Source organism: Hyalella azteca, unplaced genomic scaffold, assembly GCF_000764305.2.
Source record: "Hyalella azteca isolate HAZT.00-mixed unplaced genomic scaffold, Hazt_2.0.2 contig9014, whole genome shotgun sequence".
In the NCBI taxonomy this organism is placed as follows: Eukaryota; Metazoa; Arthropoda; class Malacostraca; order Amphipoda; family Hyalellidae; genus Hyalella; species Hyalella azteca.
In genome coordinates, this window is record NW_025939095.1 from 176,965 (window position 1) to 189,181 (window position 12,217).

The 12,217-nt window shown below is 39.3% G+C and overlaps 1 protein-coding gene across 1 annotated transcript; it reads left to right on the forward strand.

Annotated features, from left to right (window-relative positions):
• Positions 1-572: 572 nt before the first annotated feature.
• LOC108670395 (pumilio homolog 2) lies at positions 573-10,983 on the forward strand. The gene is made up of 13 exons (XM_018157865.2): positions 573-955; positions 1,631-1,745; positions 2,475-2,555; positions 2,833-3,062; positions 3,225-3,401; positions 3,635-3,734; positions 4,102-4,236; positions 4,500-5,069; positions 5,203-5,418; positions 5,554-5,796; positions 5,960-6,108; positions 6,323-6,494; positions 6,654-10,983. Exons 1-13 carry the CDS (start codon positions 872-874, stop codon positions 6,734-6,736), a joined length of 2,355 nt encoding a protein of 784 aa, XP_018013354.1. The 5' UTR covers positions 573-871; the 3' UTR covers positions 6,737-10,983.
• The last annotated feature ends 1,234 nt before the right edge of the window (positions 10,984-12,217 follow it).

Genomic DNA, 12,217 nt, shown 5'->3' on the forward strand with positions numbered 1-12,217 from the left:
CCTTAGCTTTTGGAGGAATAAATTTAACTTCTAGATTACCTATCGTAGATTAACGTCCTTCATTTTAACTATTTAGAATATTTTCAATATGCTTTTATAACAGAGCGCAGTCGGTGGCCGCGAAACAAACCCAACTTGATGCTGGCAATGAGTAACAATCGGAGAGAACTGGAGACTCCGTTCTCAGTCCACAACTTCGATGCCGTCGTAGTTTGGTTTCTCGCTGCCAGAATTAATTTGCATGCAATTGTGACTGTGCGACGCCTTGCTGTCGCAACCTCCAACTACCTTCAGAACTGTGAATTTCTTAGGGCTGCCACTGGGCAGAAAGTGGATTAATTATCTGCATTTTCTGAATGATTAAATATTACGTACATAATTATTAGTGTGTTAACGTTCCATTATCTTTGGATTCCACCGCCATTCGTGGCAGTGGTTGGGATCGGATCTGGCTACGGGCGTGTCAGATATTTAGCTTTTAACCCTGTGTAAATAATATTTGTATAGGCATATGATAATGCTCACAAATATTTGTGTTGATTAACTCGTGTACAACTTTGATTAAAATATATGGTTTTGTTGAGGTTTGCAGCTGTGTATGTTCTATTAGTTGGCTTCAGTGATTCAAGTGCCTTCTTAAAGCTCTTGAATGAATATGAAAAGTGAGAAATATTTAAACGTTTATGCTCACCTTACCTGCACGTGACAATAGACGGACTTGTCGAAGTGCAGTGTATATAAAAAAATCACAGCTTCTTGCATTAATGCACACTTAATAAAACTAACAATATTAGTACTGAAAACGACTGTTGTTACTGAGAAAGTTTCAATCACGGTGGATTTCTTGTGATCAATCCCTCACTATCTCAAAATGAAGTTGAAGGAGAAGCGCTTCACCCTTCATGTTGATCTAACTAAGTCCTTCCTGGATATTGATAATCTAAAGCTCAAAAAGGTAAGTAGTTTGTTGTAAATTGTATATTTTTCGGAAGCAGCATGAAACAAAGTATAGATATCGAGACATTCCATGTGGTGTAAATAATTTACGCTAATTTTAACGTTTTAATTTTTTTAAAATCGTAGTACTTAGTTTATCAGAGTTCCTTCTGATGGTTTCTAATTTAAATATTACTCAGGTATGGAAGACATCCTGGCTTCGACGAAAACTGTTTGACCAATCGTCTCATGATGGCCTATTATGAATTAAAATGCTAGTGGTCCTTTTCCTTCCTTCCTTTTCCTGGAACCACAAGTTTTTGTCTTGCGAGCTCTGTTCGAAAAAAGTTGAACAATTTTTCTAAAGCTCAACGACTTGTATTCTTCGGTGATAAATAATGTTCTCAATTCGGTCGATCGAGTAAGACCGAGACGTCTGGCAGAATTTCGTTGTGCACTTTCTCGTTTTCTGTGTCTCCATTTATCTTGCGACTCATCTGGCTTCAGTCTTGTGAGATTCTAGAATCATTGAATAAAATTGAATCATTACTGAAACCTAACTCCCATTTTCCATTTGTGTAAAGTGAATTCTTGCTATTCGAAATTTATTGTTTACAATATTGAAAATTAGAATATTTAGCTCTTTGATTACACAATGTAATGGTCTGAAAAATATTTATTTTGTCTTTTTCAGTTGTTCCGGAGTCCTCAGCAGCAGCAACAGCAAGCTGCTGCGGCGGCAGCTGCTGCAGGACCTCAGCAGCAGCTTCAGCTCCTGGCCGCACAGCAGCAGTACCTCGCTCAGCAGGGTACGCCAACCAAACTAACCACTTTCAAGCACCATCGATATTACATCATTTCACTCTCTGAATTCTGTCTTGCAAGTTCTTCCTACTTTTGCATTTTTGCGTTTCATAAATCTATATTGAACGGAAATTCACACAAATTTATTAGACACTAAAATCTGTCTTCTTCATCTTCAAATTTTAGTTTTTTTTCCTCACGGCTTGTGTGTTTTCAAGACATCAGTTATGGTAATGGAGACCCTTCGAGCGCATGTCACTTAGTTTTCTGAGCTGTCCTGTTCGTGGCTACGGAGCGACGTTACTTGAGTGCGCAGGTTTCCCGATTTGACGGCGCCCATCAGTCTGGCGAGCCTTCGCCAATGCACTTACTGAGCAACGACGCCTTGCATTATTTTGTCGCCGGTTCAAAACAACACGTCACCTTTAGTTCTGCCACCCACGATATGTGTTGTTTTGTCGAGTCAAATTACCAGAATAAAAGTTTTCAGTGGCTGTTCCATTTTACTTGTCGATTATGCTTTATTTTCTTGTAAAATTCCCGTTTTTTTCTACTGCGACGTCAACAGAGTTCCATTTGCTTTTTTTTCTTCCTTTTCTTCTCAATTCATATATTTGCGTCACCTGATTGAATTATTTTCTTTTATAACATATGACAGAACATATGAGAACAGAAGCACCTTCAGACTGCGTTGGTTTTGTGTTGGCTATTTCATATGATGGATTTTATTTCAGGCTTGGCTCCAGCTGCTGCAGGCTTCCCCAACGCACCTTACGTTATCAATACTGCTCAGGAGCCATACACGCTTATTGCCGGTGAGTTGCCATGTTCTGCTGCTCTAGCCACCGCTTCCTGCACTTATGCTTTACTGTAAAAATGTTCAAAAGCAGGCGTGTTATTGTTTCTTAATAGTGAGAATTTAAATGCGTCTAATAATGTTAGTTGAAAACTTGTTCCTCCTTTCCAAAAAATATTCCATTTGTGACCTATGCGTTAACAGTTCATGTTACCACTTAGAGGTCACTCAATATCTGCTTTAGGCAGAGGGTCTTTTACTTGACGAAACGGTTTCATGCAAATTCATTTATACAGCACCGGGCGCCGCAGCAGTTATCCCTCAGTACTATGGAGTGCACTGGGGAGTTTACCCGGCTAACATCATCCAGCAGCAACAACAGCAGCAGCAACAGCAAGGCGCTGCAGCTCAACTTGCTGCAGCTGCAGGACAGCAGCAGCAACAGAGACGACCACTGTCGCCATCTCAGAATGATGTCACGAGTCAAAATAATGGAGGATTGGCTCAGAATCTGCAGCAGTATCAGGTGAGCAATTGTGTCATGAAAGTACCAAGACTTCGCATAGGTTAGTATGAAAGAATGATTTTGATAGATATTTTATTTAAAACTCACGTTAATCATTGCTTTTCATTTTTATTTTGCTATACTTATTCTCATTTTAAGTGATGCGTGAAATTGTCATTTCAGGTAATCCCGACGTACTACGACCAAAACGGGGCCATGTTGATGGCGGGTAACTTGCGTGGCGTTGGGAACGGTGGCGCCGTGAGGCTCGTGTCACCAGCGCCCGTCATCATCAACTCGGCCAACGGACCACAACCTCAGCAGCAACCTCCGACTACCCTCAGGCTCATGTCATCTCAGGTAAGATCCTTATATTTATTTATGTTCACCATAAATTTTCTTATTCATTTATGACGAGTTATTTGTTTAGCTTCGTTTCTGAACGATTTGTTGACAGCATCATCTATAAGATGAATTATTCTTTAAGCATGTGCTTATTTTTTCTAGTTTAAATTTGTATGTTTGCATGGATTTGAACCTAGTTCGTGTATTGGTGCTTTAATTTTTATTGATTGATGCTCTATTTTTTTCAGGCGCCTCAGATCGGAACACCTCCTGCATCTCTGTACAGCAGCACCCAGAGCGGCAATGGCCTCAGCACGCCTTCCTTCACTGTCAATAACTCCATTGCTGGTCAGTTTCAAATTATTTAGTGCAACGTCTATTTTCATATTAAAAATAACTTCTAACAGTAATTTCATGCTTGTGTTATGTGGTAGAATGTTGGCAGTCTGTAGATAGTAGCACATGAAGATCATGGGTTTGCTTTTATGTAACGATCGTTATGCACTAATGAATATTTAATCTCTTGCATTTGTGTTTCGTAGAAGTACTAACCAAGGATAGCTATATCTTCGGTTTGAATTAAATTTCATCAGTCTTGAGCCGAGTTCTTTTATTGTCACATACTTCAAATCGTCAGGTCAACAAGTATGTTAAGGGTTAGCTGTCTCTCGTTTCGAAAGTAAGCACCTTCAGCTGGCATTTTTGATCGTTGCAGATTCCATCTCTCAAAGCTTGCAGACTTCCAACTCCCTAACTGGCAACAGCTACTCTCTCAACCTGCAAAGTAGTAGTCTAGGTTTTGGCAATAACACTTTGGGCACCATTGGATCTCCTTCCATTGGAAACCTCGGTGAGTGGTTGGGGCTTAAGGACTAACAACATTGCCGTTATCTGAATGTTTTTTTTTTCTTCAGTACCCATCTATAGTGGTGATTGTGTTGATTTGATTTCTTTTTCGGACTGAACGATTTCGATTAAATTTCACGATTTCCGGTTTCATAGTTATATGCTGGATGTACTTGATAATACATTCTATAAAAACATCAAATATATATTTGCAATTCTGTCATAAGTTAAGTAAGTAAGTGTCTAATGTTGATATCTTCTTAACAGGCATGGGAACCGGTTCAAGCATGGCTCGGCGGGACTCCCTTGAGCGCACATCGGTTTTGTCTCCACTGTCCCAGGACTTCCGAGCCCCCAAGTGGGCGAGCAGCTACGGAGCTGTCGGTAATGTCGCCGCATCTCCGGGTCCCATGTTAGGGGGAAGTCTGACCCCACCGCCCCCTTTGGGAGTCGCCGCCGGACTCGGTTTGGGTAACATTGTCTCTGGAAACAGGATGATTTCCGCAGCTCCTGGTGCGGAGGCCAAGTTTAGGAACGGTGCCAGTAACGGAGGTTACTTCGGTGCCCCCAATACATCCGCTCTGTTCCCTACATTGAAGAAAAATTTGAACGTTGAGAAGTGCGCTGGTCGGTCTCGTCTTCTAGAAGACTTCCGCAATAATCGTTACCCTAACCTGCAGCTTCGTGATCTCGTCAATCACATCGTCGAGTTCAGCCAAGACCAGCATGGGTCACGTTTTATTCAGCAAAAGCTGGAACGAGCTACACCAGCTGACAAGCAAATGGTTTTTGCCGAGATCCTAAATGCTTCGTACTCGCTGATGACGGATGTTTTCGGTACGTTTATGATTACACCTCTGACTCATTAATGGCTAAATTAATTGATTGTTTGATATACACAGTTAATTAACATCTACGCGTCCAGTCACTCTAGTTTTTCTCAATTCATTGTTATTATGTCTTTACCCAGGAAACTACGTTATCCAGAAGTTCTTCGAGTTTGGATCCACTGAACAGAAGAGCGTGCTTGCCAGTCGGATCAGAGGCCACGTTCTGCCACTTGCGCTGCAAATGTACGGATGTCGCGTGATTCAAAAGGCATTGGAATGCATAACGCAAGATCAACAGAAAGAAATTGTGCGGGAGCTGGATGGTCACGTTCTCAAATGCGTCAAGGATCAAAATGGTCAGTAATGTAAAGTGAAATGCTAAAATTTGACATTTCATACGTTATTAGAAGACAAAATTTTACAATTTTGTTTATTTGGAGCGCTTGAAATCTCTCCCTACTACTGCTACTTACAATTTTGTTTTTGTGCAGGAAATCATGTTGTCCAGAAATGCATCGAATGCGTGGAACCGAACGCTCTGCAGTTCATCATCAACGCATTCCAGGGGCAAGTGTACAGCCTCTCAACTCATCCTTACGGATGCCGCGTCATCCAGCGCATTTTGGAGCATTGCATGGCTGAGCAGACCGGCCCAATATTGGAAGAGTTGCACCAGCACACCGACCAGCTGCTCCAGGATCAGTATGGCAACTACGTCATCCAGCATGTCTTAGGTAAGGGTGCCTACGCACCTACGTCTCATCGATTAGAAGCAATTGTACTATTTTTTATTGATCTTAAAATTTTGAGTGCAGTCATCATACTTGGACTCAGTGCTATCAACACAAGTCTTTATAGTTGCTCAATAAATATTTGCGTTTTCATTGTCAATTACAGAACATGGCAAGACGGAAGAGAAGAGCAAAATTGTGAACGGCGTTCGTGGAAACGTTCTGAAACTGTCGCAGCACAAATTCGCCAGCAATGTCGTCGAGAAATGTGTCACCCATGCTACTAGATCTGAGCGAGCAATACTTATTGAAGAGGTCTATATTGTGTGCAGCATAGTTTTCGTTTATTTGACATTCTTACTTGTAGGAAATTGATTCAAATTAAAATATTTGAGGGATTTTATGAAGTATGTAAATCCACTGTTATCTCAGAACTGCAGGTATACATTTTTTGGCACTAATTTCTATTACAAACAAAGTCAGTTATGCAGCCTTGCCTGACACTCTGACCGTTTACAATGCTGAGCAGGTTTGCGGAGGCTACAATGACAGCGCCCACAGCACACTCCTTGTGCTCATGAAGGACCAGTACGCCAATTATGTGGTACAGAAGATGATTGATGTTGCTGAGCCTGCACAGCGAAAAATTCTCATGCACAAAATTCGACCCCACATCGCGACTTTGCGAAAGTACACTTATGGTGAGTTTCTGATGGAACGAAATTTTATTCCGTTTCTTAATTATACTAAAACTTTTTCCTTTCATATAACTAGCCATTAAATTGCTAAATTGTATCTAACATAGAAAATCGTTGTATATTCTTCAGTTTCCCTTCATCGAATACATCTTAATTTTCCAGGTAAACATATCTTGGCGAAACTGGAGAAGTATTTCATGAAGAACAACGACTCAATGGGTGGCACAATGGGAAATTCCATGTAAACCATCACGAGGCCCGGACGGCATGCTTGTTGCGGTTCTTCAGAGCTTCATTTGATTTTTTCAAGTACACTTTGTCGACCGAGTTTTCTGTCCATCATTTTGCATAGGTGTAACATTGTAGACTTTAACATAAATGTAGTAATAATATTTTAGACTTGATCGAAGGTTTCTCTCAATTCATTCGTCTTATAGTCTTTTCGCGCCAACCCCGTTATTTTACATTAATTATTGATTCCTGTGCGTTGGAATGTTTTTTTTTTCATAACTAGTATAACGTTTGTCTTTCGCGTCAATTATTTGACCAAGTTTAAGTCGACTTGTACTGACGGCGTATCCTACTGATGGCACATGCACTGATGTGCTTGAGAGTATACGTTTTGGTGAGCATACACGCTCGAATTGAAGCCTTTGTTCCCTCGTCGCTTGAATGACGACTCGCTCTTTATTACATTAATCTGCTATTCTAGGACTTTAAGTTAATCGTGTATTGTAGCTGTTGTAGTTACGATATCGCTCCGATATCCTAGTTGCTCTTTGTTCTTGCTTGAAATGATGCATTGTCTCTTAATAAGGCGACTTAAATGAGACACTTTCGAAATCAGCATATGCTGCGTAATAAATTCAATATTGTGTTCAGTCACCCACATAGATTTGTCTTGCACTCATATATGATGTGACTGTTTGGTGTTAAAGTCGATATTAAGACATCAGTCAAGTTGCAGTTTGCTATTTGGTATCAGTAGTAAGTGACCAGCGTTGAGATTTGAAGAATTTCAGTTTCATTTAATTGAAGGATTTGATTATCAAAGCATTGAACGGTCGTCTTTGTTCAGCGCTGCCTATAGTTTTTCATGTGGTCAGTGATATTGACTCTGGGATAATGTTTGATAATCAACAGTTAACTTAAACGAGACCGTAATGAACGAATTCGTTATGATTATTTACAGCATGATTTTTCCCTAATTATACTGACTTTTGTTTCACGTCTGCCAAGGCCTCTATTTTTATCTTGTTGGAGAGAGCTATGGTATCATTCTTGACTTTATAATCAGTAATGTGTTAGAGAAATTCTAGCTAGTATTGGGGTTCCATAAGCGATTTACTGTTAGTGAAACTGGGCGAAAGAAGCTGCCTAGATTTTTATTAGGCTGCGTATCGTAACCGGTTTAGTTTTAAGTGATTATTACTATTATCTTATTAGTGTTAAATGACTGCAGAATTGTGTTTTCTTGAGTAGTTTTACCCTTTGGGTTGAAGAGTCCTTGTTTAGTGCGTGTGTGTGAGAGCTATTCTGTCATCATTGCCGTTAACATATTTGTTCAAACTGCTCCATGTTCCCGGTTGCATCAGTCTCTCGTTCGCTCATTATTGTAATTGAATTTTGAAATGTGTACAGGCATTTTTTTGTGAGGGGGCATTAATTACTGTAAATCTGCTGTACAGTTCAAAACTATATTTTCCTACTTGTTTATGTGGTGTTACCTTTGTTTCTTTTTGTTGATACAGCCCTGAGCTCCCACGATTCTTGATTACTTGTCTTGTGCCTCGAGGAAAAGACTTTTATTAAGACCATCGATTTCTGACATCGGTTTCTGCTGTGCCGTCCTCCGTGTTGAGTTCCTATGCTATTGCTATTATTTTTTTCGGTTTCGTGCGTTTATTCCTCAGGGTGACTGATTGCAGGGCTTTTCAATTTTCTGCCGTCGTATTTTCTTCAACGATTCCTCCACTTCGCCATAATTTTGGGTTCCAATTTTGGGCGTATGGGAGTGTGAGCAAGCGATTAATATCATATTTACTAGTAGCTTTACTAGTGTACGTTAGCGATCTCCCTCACAGGCAGGCATAGGCAAACTTTGTGTGCATACTGTAGAAGTGTCCTCGCCAAAACCTCCTAAGCAACCGTGTTCAAATTGTAAATTCTGTGAATAAAGGTGGAACAATGCCGACACCAGTCATCTGGTACGTGTAAACATTTCTTGTATGAAATTAGTGTACAGAGAAAATGTGTACATTTGGGACAATTCATTTTGTAGACGTGCATTGTACAGAGAAGGAAGACGTGATATATCGCCGAGCTGTGTTACTCCTGTATAGAAATTTGTAAATACTCATTACGAAGGAAGATCTTAGCTCGCTCTGTGCCTGCCTGTAGGGTTATTGTTTGTGTTATAATTTTAATGAATCATCCTCGTGTGCTTAGCTGTCCATTCTGGTGTTGTGATGCTTTCTTCTATCGTTTTTTGTATCGATAATATTGTAGTTTGGTCGTTTCTGAAGGTTCTTCTCGTCGATTGGAAACAATGAAACGAGCTATCCAAACATTGTCTGTCAATTGTGAATCGAAGTTTTACAGCGAAACCTTTCTCACATTGAGTGTTAGGAGAGAAAATTCTAAGCTTCATCGATATTTCAGGCATGGTTATGAAAGGTGCAGAAACCCTTTATGAGCTTGCATGCTGTTTTGCTGAAATTCTTGCGAACTGATAACGTCAAAAAAAAAATTTACATTCGGCTTGTACGTTTCATTGGTTCGAATGACAAATCACGGCTAGTTATTGACTAGCCTAGGCGACAAGTTAATAACACTTGCTTTGTCTAAATCCTTTTCTCCATTATGGATTGGAGCTTACACCTACACCATTTGGCTGAATCTTACATTCTTGAGCTATTAGCAGCATGTTAGGTCATGGAAATAAATACGGGATCGAGACACTTTCAGCTGCTCTCCGGTTCCATGAGTGTTGCTTCTCATTTGATTATAATCCATTTTACCGACGAGTAGTTTTCTCTGTGTCGTATCCATGTACTGGATGGTAGTTAGTCGGTCTCTTATATTAATAGGTAGTTGAATCGGTATATCTTCAACGTATTAATGTTTGGCGCGTTTTCTGATGATACTTCGGATCCGAACTAGTGTCGTATGAAGCTTCTTGGAATGTATAATATGTAAAGAAAAATTCATCAATATGTATAAAAGGGAGTAAGCATTCCGTTTTCGACAGAAGCCCTTTTTCGCATTGACAACTTTTGCAGCTTATTTCCAAGAATATCATAGAACATTTTAGAGCAAATATATGTGTGGTATTTTTTTCATTATTTCCAACACATGTCCATGTACAATTTTATCTTTAATTTTTTTTTACTTATGTTTGATACAGTAGCCACGATTAGATCTTTTTGTATTGAATTCGAAGTTGTAATTACAAAATTGTGGCACATTGATTTCGAACCAAGTCAGAATAAGTACCTAACAATTATTTACTGATTAGATTTGAATTTGATGTCCAATTACACTTCGCCGAGACGGTAAGAAAATTATTGTAATGAGGAATGCAGTTAATGTCTATTGACAGCTGTGAATTGAGTTACTGTTGGTTGAAACCTTGCATTAGCTGGTTACTCCGCTGACAATCGCGACATTCGTTTCCTTCGAGTAAAGCAGGTCGAGTCCATTAAGAACCCTGCTCTATACATTGTATATACTAAGATTTATTCTCTTCCCATGATAGAATTGCACAATTGATACTTTTCTTTGTTAACAACTAATTCGTGAGGGTGCCGATGCCGGTGACAAGATTGTTGTTGGCGTGGAATTATGTTTGGGTACAATTTGATTGACGAATTTTACCGCTCATAGAGTTCAACTCTATTTTTTAATACAAGGAGGAGGCACAGCATGAACGTTGTCACGAAGGTCTTGATATTTTGCGCAACCGCCCACAGACCGATGTAAGTTTTTTTTTCTGTAGATTCGTTGAGCGAACGTCCGTGGGAACCTCTCTCATTGTCGCACCTTTTCGGGGGTTCTGTAGAAACTTTTCCTGCGTGTTAGCTTTTTTACGTTATGTTTTACTAAGGCTTGCATTGTATGATACTGTTAGTTATACTGTTATTTCAAGCGTTAAGTTAAACAAATAGCTTAATTTGTTCTGTTGTAGGAGTGTTGGCGCTGGCATTGCTGGGGACAAGATGTTTACAGGCCTTGTTTCATCGGCTGGATTTATAACGCGTGAAGTGTGGGTTTGGTATAATTAACCTGATGAATTGACTCATGATACAAGAATCATTCTTTGATCCATGTCTTGGTCATCGATACTTCAACTGTGTGCGAATTTTCAAATTTTTTGTTCAAAATAATTGTATTGGCCTTGTAGCTTCTGGCCCCTCAGTGTTGTAAATGCTGTATGATATGTAATGGTTACTCCATTAATTAAAACAATAAACTTCTCTGTATCGTCAGCTCAGCAAGCGTTTCTTTATAGATATCCTATGTGATAGCTAATCGAAATTCGTTTGTGTCACGTTTTAGTGCGAAAAGACCCAGGTGCTACAACAGTGCTATGAAAAATCTCAGGAACTCTAACAAGAGGCTCGGAATGCACGTCGCTTTGAGTTTTCTCTCTGCCATCGTGCATCTTCTATCACAAGAAAGACGAAAAATTATATCCCAAGGTAAAAAATGAATAAACAATGATCTCTCTTATCGTAGTGTAATTGAATGAAATAACAGAAGTAACAAGCATGTTGTAGAAAGAACCTCCAGAAAAGAGTTCAATTGGAACAAGTTGAAACCAACCGTGGCTCGAGGCTCTAAACGTGGCGTAATGAAATGCCAGACGAAGGATGCACAGCATGTACTTGACAGGGATCGTCAAGGCAGGGGATCGTAGCTTAGAAACCAATTGATAGCATCAACGATAAACCATTACAGTGCATTTTGTAAAATTTCAACGTTATGGGAGAAATGCACTTCATTTACTTTTTAATAGATATTTACCTTTTAATAATTTCAAATGAGCCTCTGTATCGATATAAGCACAGAAGCATAACCAGCTTATTGCAAACTTGGAGATAGTAATAACAAGTGAGAAAGTTATAATCATTAATCATCGGCCAATTTTCACAAGAATAAATAATTTAGCATGTCGTAAGTGTACATTAATCATTGTGAGCGACATAGAAATAGTTAACATTTTACATGCCGAAAACTTATTTAAATAAAGCTTGTTCAACAAGCCGTCATTTCCATACTCTGCTAGAATGATTTATTGTCGTCCAGCAGGAAGTTGGTGATTTAATCGAAAAGAATTATGTGACCATATTGAACAGATAACAGCACTGTCTATTCTTGATTAAAAGAAATGTGTAGATTCAAATTGAATCAGAATGAATGTTTTAAAATTATACAGCTAGTCTGAAGGCTTTATTTACAATAGAATTAGCTAAGGAATGAGCTTAAAATTAGGAGAGTAACTAAATTAGTTAAATGAATTAGTTTGTTGGAAACGAGTTAATTTGAAGTTGACGTTGAAGCTTACCGAATCGACACTGCTCCGAGCTCGATCGCTAACTCGCCAACGGATCCGAACGCAAAACGTAAGTTATTCAATCATAACTCCTACAATTATGAATTATACGTACTTGGAACTTCATCATACCTGAAATTCAAAATACAACTAATAACTAGCAATGCGGCGA

Excerpts from the sequence above, each read along its gene's own strand:
- LOC108670395 (XM_018157865.2), top strand. The coding sequence starts at position 872 with ATGAAGTTGAAGGAGAAGCGCTTCACCCTTCATGTTGATCTAACTAAG. Across the intron at positions 956-1,630 it reads ATAATCTAAAGCTCAAAAAG|TTGTTCCGGAGTCCTCAGCA; the intron begins GTAAGTAGTTTG and ends TGTCTTTTTCAG. Across the intron at positions 3,063-3,224 it reads AGAATCTGCAGCAGTATCAG|GTAATCCCGACGTACTACGA; the intron begins GTGAGCAATTGT and ends TTGTCATTTCAG.